Source organism: Amblyomma mixtum, chromosome 10, assembly GCF_055824585.1.
Source record: "Amblyomma mixtum isolate Tamu chromosome 10, ASM5582458v1, whole genome shotgun sequence".
In the NCBI taxonomy this organism is placed as follows: domain Eukaryota; kingdom Metazoa; phylum Arthropoda; class Arachnida; order Ixodida; family Ixodidae; genus Amblyomma; species Amblyomma mixtum.
The window spans coordinates 87,393,245-87,401,936 of NC_143021.1; the positions used below are offsets into that span (position 1 = coordinate 87,393,245).

Consider the following 8,692-nt stretch of genomic DNA (forward strand, 5'->3'; position numbering starts at 1 on the left):
GAAAGCCTGGCATGGGTTGACTGCGTGCATCACTGGCAGGATGTCGATGCATATGGTGAAGCGCCTCGCAGTAAGGAAACTGCCTCCTGCACAAACAAGTTTTAAATCAGGAATGCTCGCCCGAGTGCGGTACCACAGAGTTATACCTTTTGCAATGATGAATGGAGAACATGGCATGTCCCAGATGTCGTCATCACTGGCAGATCCCTGGCATAAGAGGGAGTTAAATGCGTATAAGAATTGTGTACTAAAGTAGCACCATGTGAAAGCTGCAACTTTAAACTAGTTACAAACAAGCATGCAGCAGAGTATAAGCATAAATAAGTAATTTCTGCGCTTGCTCAGGCTCTTATTTTTCCCAACAATGCGTGGTGAAATGCTTTGGAGTGTATACAAATAAGCGTCAACCACATATAAAGGCCCTAAAAATCAGCATAGGCATTTACAAGTGCTGGATTATCTACAATACATAAACATTGCATCATTTTAGTCAAATGCAGCCCAAGAACACAGTGTAAATGCCTCTCAAGAGCAAAAGAGGCCCTCCATCGAGTGGTGTCAAGAGACTGTCCTAGCACTGCAGTTAATCCGGCCGACCGGTAGTGAATAACCTTGCACCTGCCAGCCCCCTCAAATGTCACACTACTAGGTCAGAGGGGAATTATTTAACATAAGTAGAGCGCAGCTTGCGTTTTATCTCAAGCAACTGAGCAAACTGTTTGTAAATGACTATGTTTTAAGCAGCATAGTACGAGGTACTCAGGTGCGCAGTCGTCGTGGTCGACGCAGTGCTGCGGAAAGTTCGAGCTCGCGTAGTGAATGCTGAATGGTGTACTGTTATCTCGAAGCGCCCATTTAGCGAGTACACGAACTATTTACTAAAGAAGCACCAGAAAAACGCAAGCAGCAGATATCGTATTCAACAGCCACAGAGCCCAAGCAGACACGCGCGGCACGGTTGTGGGCGGGCGGATGTATGGATGGTAGTGGCTTAACCCTTCGTATCGGGCGGTGGCTCGCGCCTCCAGCCTAGGATTCCACCCCCCCCCCCCTTTTTTAATTTGTATTTTAATATGTATAATTTAGCCATCTTTCATAAAGTTACTCCTCCCTTGACCTATTCCACGGGCTGGCCGAAGCGATGCGATTGACATTGGAGGATACGGACTGAGCTCGCGTGTCGAAGGCGCTCAAAAATCTCGAATGTCGGCTCCAATGACATCAGTGCCATTGAAAAACTTCCCTGTGGCAGCGCAAGTACGGCATTTGAAACGCCTGTGTAGAAACTTTTCAGCCTGCGTTGACCCGTGCAACGCTATTTCGGCCCAAAGACAAGATCAGTCAAATCTTACAAAATGAACACAATTACTGCATTACTTGTACCGGCATGAATAAACGTCAATAAAAATAAAAATACACAACGTACACTTATGATCCTTTCTTAGACGAGAAACGAATTTGAAAATCCCGCGTTCTTTGACGTCCTCCTCCGCTAACCAATCGCGTACTTCCCTGGCCTAAAATTTCCCGCGCTTACTCACTCGCTTCTTTTAGTGAGTGCATATCTCCAGACAAAGCAATATTTGTGCATTTTCCCGCAAACTATCGCACTCTTCCGTGTGTCTCGCTTGTGTTCCTCTCTCTTCCGCGCGCTGTGCACCTTTTGTGAGAGACAGTAAAGCAGCAGTGACGCATCGGCGGTGAAGCGGCTGTGGTGGGCACGCTCAATGTCCGCCGGCGATTTATCTTCACTGCCCTGTTCAACAGCAGTACAAACCTGCAACAATACTCCCAAAAGACAAAAAGCGTATCATTCATGCTGGTAAAAATGTGCACCACTCACCTTGTGTGCGAACGGTCTGATCGGTAAAAATCACGGACAAAGCACGCCGGTATTATCCTAGCTCCCCGCTCATCACGTCCATGCCGTCCTCCATGATGCCGTCAATCGATGAATGCAGGATCGCAGCAAATAGTACTGCTTCTCATTCTGCGCGCTAATATTGCGCGTAGAAACTTTTTGACGCTTAAAATATGTAACGTGATTGATGAAAAGTAGCAAAGGTTTTTGGGATCACTTTTTTGTGTAACGGCGGTGCTCACGTCACCAACTTTCGGTGAAATGGGCGTGTTTCGGCTCCAAAAACAGAAAATTGCTTTCTTTTTCGTGAACGTGTTTCTGTTAAGGGCGCAAAACAGATATTCTCTGTATGACAACAGAAAATTTCCGTAAAAATGCTTGTCATTTCACACACATTTCTTACAGTGTATCTTTGACCGCATCATACCACTATCCCTTGGTCCACTGATGAATCAGATATGGGGAGTCTGTGCAGTGCTAAGCAATATGCAAAGTCCTTTAAATGTAGAATCGCAATAACATTCTTCAGGTGTTTACTTCAAGCATGCCTGAAGCAGATGCATTTGTTCAGTGCCTTAGCTTCTTTACGTGGAAAGGCAACAAGGTATTAAAGGAGAAATCGTCCAACGCACTCGCCACATTCTTCCACTTTTGAGCACAAAAACGTATCCTCTGCACAATGAGGAAGTGCGGGCCAAACACTGTAAAGTCTGCCCATTGTGTATGTGTCACACCCATCTGACCATACACCTGCATAAAGTGGTCGTGGTCCTCCCTGAGAGCAGGCGTGCAGTTCTCGTCAAATTTCATAAAGAACTCTTCACACAAAATGTCTTCCTTCTTGGCATCTCGCAGAGAATATGGGCATTTAAATATTTAAATATCAGCACGGTTTTCGCAAGGGATTTTCTTGCGACACTCAGCTCGCCGGATTTACTAAGGACTTATTTACTTCCTTAGATGTCGGAATTCAAGTCGATGCTTTGTTTTTAGATTTTTCAAAGGCATTTGATCGGGCTCCCCACCATAGACTACTTCTCAAGCTATCGCACCTTAATATTCACCCTCAGGTACTAGCATGGATTAAAGACTTCCTTTCATCTCGCGCTCAGTTCACTTCTGTTAATGGTTCTAACTCTACAATGGCCCATGTCACATCTGGTTTGCCTCAGAGGAGTGTGCTTGGTCCCCTGCTCTTTCCAATATTTATTAATTACTTGCCAAATTGCATTTCTTCACAAATTAGACTGTTTGCTGACGACTGTGTTGTGTATCGAACCATTACAAATGACTGTGACCGAAAATCCTTACAAACTGACCTCGATTCTATTAACACTTGGTGTCAGTTATGGCTTATGACCCTAAATCCCTCTAAGACAAAGCTCGTCTCCTTTACTACAAATTCTTATCGCATACCAACCGCACTCTCTTAATGACATAACAGTTGAAACAACTTCCACTTACAAGTATCTAGTTGTTCACCTTCAATCAGACTTAACCTGGAACTATCATATTAACTTGATTCTAGCAGCTGCTAACCGTTCTCTTGGCCTTTTAAAACGTAACCTTCGACATGCTCCGGCGCATGTGCGTAAACTTGCTTATATTACATTAATTCGACCTAAAATTGAGTACGCCTCCGCCATATGGGACCCAGATCAAGCCTACATCAAAGATAACATAGAATCCCTGCAAAACCGTGCTGCTCGTTTCATTTATTCTGACTACTCACGTTTTCCTAGCGTCACGGCTTTAAAAGTTCGTGCTGGACTTGACAGCCTTTCCCATCGTCGTAAACTGGCTCGCTTAACTCTTTTTCACAAAATTTACCACCATCCGTTGCTTCACGAAGATTTCTTTCACTTACCCTCAGCACTGTTTCCACACCGTGACCATCCTTTCAAAATCAAACGCATCACATGTCGCACTTCAAGTTATGCTAAATCATTTATACCCAAAACCATTATTGGCTGGAACCAGCTGCCTTACACAATCGCAACTGAAACGAATGCGACATCATTTCATGAACTTTTAAAAAATCAAAGCCATGTGTAGTTTTCTTCTAGTTTTGTTCTGCTCACCGCAATGTGTTCGAGTTTTGCTTTTCGTTCTGTTTATTCCGTTGTTTTTATCTTTGTGTTTTCTTTTCTTGTTTTTTTTATTTTGTTTATTTTGTGTCTTGTTTTCCCGCCACATTTCGATTCTTGCTGACTACCAGTTATTGCTCTTTTCTTGCTTCTTTTTTTTTGCCCTGTTACTCATGTTAATGTTCCTTCTATGTATTCAAGTTGAAATATTTACCACCCCCTATGTAATACCCTCGTGAATAGGGCCTGTAGGGGTATCATGAAATAAATAAATAAATAAATTGAACTTGAACAGTGCCCCACGGGAAAGGCTCGTGAGGGTCAAAGGCAATGGCGTCAGGTGATGCTCCAAGCCACGGTTTCTCTGGATCCACGAAAATATCGCAGTTCATCACCTCCACAGGATGTCCAGCTGAAGCCATTGTTTCCTTGTATCGCAAGAGTGCGTCGCTTTCGTTAGCGATTCCATACCTGAAATAAAGCAAACATGTTACATAAGGCACGCCAGACTGTCTTTCTCTGGCTACGTATACTATGGCTGCGTAGGGTATGTGCATTGCCCAATTACAATTAATTTCAAAATATGCACATACCTGACAGCCCTAACACGAGACAAGTCCTTCGTAGCAGTCAGGTTGGTCAGTCCCTTCTCTGTCCACTGCTTGCGGTTCATCACAGCTCCAAAGTTAGATGCTGTCAAGCGGTAGGCTCGTGCTCGCATCCACGTTGGGCTCAGCCTTTGTTTCCTTGAAGCTTTCTCTAGTTGCTGGGCCTCAGCTGGTGTCACAACTATCCCCTAAAAAATAAAATAAGTGTTAGCTTTTGTAATTACTGTAGACAAAGCACATGTCACAAGCACCACTATGTTTTAAGAGATGGGATGTTTTTACTACAAGGAACAAAAAACAGGTCAAAGAAAGATACCCTGAGTATTGATGCAGTAGGTCCATCCACTCCATCAGGAATCACCCAAGGTGTGATGCCACAGAAGCACTCAAAGGGTTGTGGTGTCTCCCACAGCTGTTGTTGCTTCTTTTTTAGCTCTTCAGACAGTAGAACAGAAAATCCATGTGGCTCGAGTGACTGCTGGTAGCTCAGCAGGCAGCCCTTTATACGCTTGCCATATTTGGTATCGACAGCCTCACTGTAGTCGGCAGCTTGCAGAACAGCTGCAAAGTGTTCCATCCCTTCCAGTGTACTTACGGCATCTGCAAAATCTTTTATGTCTTTTTGCTGCTGCTCGATAGATTCATTTGCAGCATGACCCTCGTACACCTTCGAGGTACGCGGAATGGATTGCCCACCTTCTGTGACTTTTCTCCAGTCAATTCTTTGTACGCTGGTTCCACGTAGAGGGTTTCGCCTTGGCACTCGCCACTGCTGAGGCAAATCAGTTGGGGACAGGTGTTGTGGCGCCTCCAAAAACCCCTTTTCCTGCAGCAGTGCCACAATCCTCAGCACGGCCTGCAAGTGGTTGCAGACATACTTCCCAGCAGCACACCCACACTGGCCACCAAGCACGTCACCTTGCCGCGACAAGGCTGCTGAAACAGTATACGGTGGCGTGTTTTCTTTTGGCTTCTGTAGCAGCTGGCCCTCACGAATACCATGTTTCTGAAATAAAAATAACGCCTTCGTCAGCGTTTGTTGCGTGATTAAAACAGACTTGTCTGATAGAGTATCAAAGCATTAAAACAAACGAGCAAAACAATGATGAGAACAAAGTCCATTGCACAGCTCGCAGTACTGCTTCGCGTTCTCGCCTTGTTGTGGTCTTACTCGAAGTGCACTACATGCTTGCTGGCCGAAGCAGTACGCCCATCGTGTGCTTGATGTAGACGGTACTCGAGCGGTGTGCTGCCAAGCACACCGTTCGTGACACCTTATCGCAGCTGTTTTACTAGTAGTACCGTGTCAGCGCTTGCGCTGTTCTCGCGCCTACTCGGCTGCGCTCGAGCGGATGTATCGGCATAAATCAATACCTGCTTCAGAACTACGCTGTATTTTCTCGACACGGTAACACTAGTCTATGAGGACATGCTTCCTAGAAGTAAATGTCCTACACGGCGAGGCCACGCAACGGTCACATCACGATCTCTACGCGCAGCCTGAAAACCCACGAAATGAGACAACAAACGTGTACCACGCACGCAAGACAGGTCCGCAACCCCCGCAGCTTAATCGTATCTAATCATACACGCACTTTTTATCCTGGCATTCAAAACAGCAAGTATTTTTAAAAAAAGCAAGATAGTGTCACTGCAACTGGCGCATAAACAACGCGGCATGGCGTTCAAAGGCCACTTTATATTCGCTTTTAACCCCTTTTAAAGCGGCAAAACGAGAAAAGAAAAAAAAAAGTTACTTACGTTGTGCACGAATAGTTTTCCGACACAGATGATGCAACGACTGAGCTCTCGGTGGCAAGTTTGGACGCCTTTCGTTGGCATTTCGTCGTCGCCGTCAACCGCGACACTTACGCTTCAATATGCTCACTGCGAAGCGGCGGCAAATCCGCGAGGTTTTTTACCCAGGCACACACTGGGTAAACAATGTCGCCCATTGCGACGGAGTGCACTATAAAAATATGCGTTCGCAGCAGCAGCAGCGGCTTGGCACTAAAAGCGGGCGATGTATTCGGCTCTGCGCTCAGCAAGCAACGCGTAGTCAAGGGAGCGCCAACGAGCAGAATGGGAGGCCGGCGAGGCTTCCCCTAATATGGCGGAAGCCTTCCCAGGGTGCTTTTCGAAATCTAAACCGAAACTGCTTATCACCGACAGGTGGCGTATTTTTGTAAGGGGACTATTCAGTTGAAGCAAGGCACAAAATCTTTTCTTCGTATGCGTTACCACACAAATGTGCTACTTAAGCCGGACCTCGGAGAAGGCTTTTTTCCTCAATTGCTTGTCAGTCTTGCAATTCTGTGGCAGGACTCTGAATTGCCTTCTAGAAAAACAGTGATCGTTTGCAACTTGCAGAAAGAATTTCTTCTACATGCATTTGTTCCGTGCACAACGTTTTCACAGGTGCCTGTCACCCGGACAACTCACACGCAATGCTGCTTTGTCATTTCGGGTGGAGATTTACACTCCACGGCCTGCTGTACATACCACCTGCAGGACCCTGTGGGCTAGGCTCCAGCCCCTGCACACGCCTGTAAGTGCTGTATAATTATGCTGGCCGATATGTGATATAGATATGTAATTATTATTTAAAAAGAAGTAAGCTATTCATATTATATCTGAGGTGAAAGAGAAGCATAGAGTGATAGCAAAACACTCACGTAGAGAAGATTAAGGCAAGAACTGCAGCAGTCAAAATACTATTGTTAGTTTGTTGCATTATATTGATAACGCTGTTTGGGGCACTAGAAGCTGCGAGTACCTGCTGGGCCGATTGGTTTCAATTGGTCAGCCTGTGTCAATCTCTGGATGGTAGGTTTAAGAACATTGTTTACCTGATGCATATCATTTCCCAGAGCACAAACAGTGATGCGAGTTCTTTGAGAATTAGCATACAGCAAACAATGTTTCCAAGACTATAATTAGCTTGTTTTTGCTGTGTTCAAATCTGCATTCTGCAGGTGAAAACAATTTTAGCAGTTATTCATGCATTCCACAGGCGCTTATTTGGTTGTAAAAAATAAGCACCAGACTTATTGATGGATGCCTTTCTTATAGTAATTTCAAATACCGCTACCTCTGAGGCACAGTTAAGGTATTTTTAACTGGGGCTCCATTACGCCAGCGGAGCATGCACGTCGTCACACGGACACACCTAAGCCCGCCTGGTTCAAAGAAACCCGAATCAAGGCAGCTTTCATCCGTTGCTTAAGAACTGCAAGGCAGCTCCTTGCCGTTAGCTTCTTCTGTCTTTGTTAGGTACGTAAGGCCATGTTAGGCCACTCAAACCTCATGCATCAATACTGCTGTTTGCCTAATGCCCATGCTATTCTTACTTTTGAAGCGAAAGCTTCACTACGCTAGGCAAAGGTAGTACCGCCGTGGCCGCAAGTTCGACCTTCAAATATCCTTCACAACCAAAGCCCGTGGCACGTTGCCAACAGATAAAGCAAAGCGAAGGAAAAGCGCATAACTGATGCCCTGAGACAGTGGAGACCTCAGTCGTGCTTTAAGCTACGTGGCGGTACTGACAGATGTGCGCTGCATGCGTTGGCATTGACCACGTTGTAGCAGAAACGTGGCCCTGAAGCCTTGGCCGTCGGCGTTCATTGGGCTCATTGGCGTTGGCGTTGACAATGTTTTAGGCTCCTATTAATTTAAGGAAAGGAAGTGCACATAGCTCCCTGGGTTAGTGGACGCCTGAATAGCTCTTTCAGGTACGTGGGGTGGTGAGAGTAAGATGTGGTCTGCTTGCGTTAGCACTGATAACGTTGGGGCAGGCAGGCGCCACTTCAGCAATAGGCCACAGCGTTCACAGAGGGAGAAAACTGTCGCGATCAACCATTAACTGCCACATGCCAGGGTGGGCGCGCTGCCTATCCAGTGTCCGGAAAGCACTCAATGTTACATAAGCCAAGCCGCGTCTAGTTGCCGGTCAAGAGTAGATGAACCGCACCTAATTTTTTAAGAATATTTTTTCAGAACCCTAACCTGATGAAATGGTTGCTTGTCGCAAAGGGATTTCACAGAAACTGGCTGGTACCGAATTGCATCGGACCTGCCGACAGAAAACAAGCGCAGATTCGGGCCCCTGCCAAGTCCGGCACCACGTAGTTTAACTA

The 8,692-nt window shown here is 45.8% G+C and overlaps 1 protein-coding gene across 1 annotated transcript; it reads right to left on the minus strand.

Annotated features, from left to right (window-relative positions):
• Window positions 1-2,428: 2,428 nt before the first annotated feature.
• On the minus strand, window positions 2,429-6,511 carry LOC149326376 (uncharacterized). The gene is made up of 5 exons (XM_089564554.1): window positions 6,318-6,511; window positions 4,873-5,562; window positions 4,542-4,744; window positions 4,235-4,419; window positions 2,429-2,733 (listed from the first exon to the last, which is right to left on the minus strand). Exons 1-5 carry the CDS (start codon window positions 6,396-6,398, stop codon window positions 2,429-2,431), a joined length of 1,464 nt encoding a protein of 487 aa, XP_089420680.1. The 5' UTR covers window positions 6,399-6,511.
• Window positions 6,512-8,692: the final 2,181 nt, after the last annotated feature.

Coding starts and splice junctions, on each gene's coding strand:
- LOC149326376 (XM_089564554.1), bottom strand. CDS start 6,398: ATGCCAACGAAAGGCGTCCAAACTTGCCACCGAGAGCTCAGTCGTTGC. Junction 4,745..4,872: donor CTACTGCATCAATACTCAGG/GTATCTTTCTTT, acceptor TTTATTTTTTAG/GGGATAGTTGTGACACCAGC. Junction 2,734..4,234: donor CCCGTGGGGCACTGTTCAAG/TTCAATTTATTT, acceptor ATATTTAAATAT/TTAAATGCCCATATTCTCTG.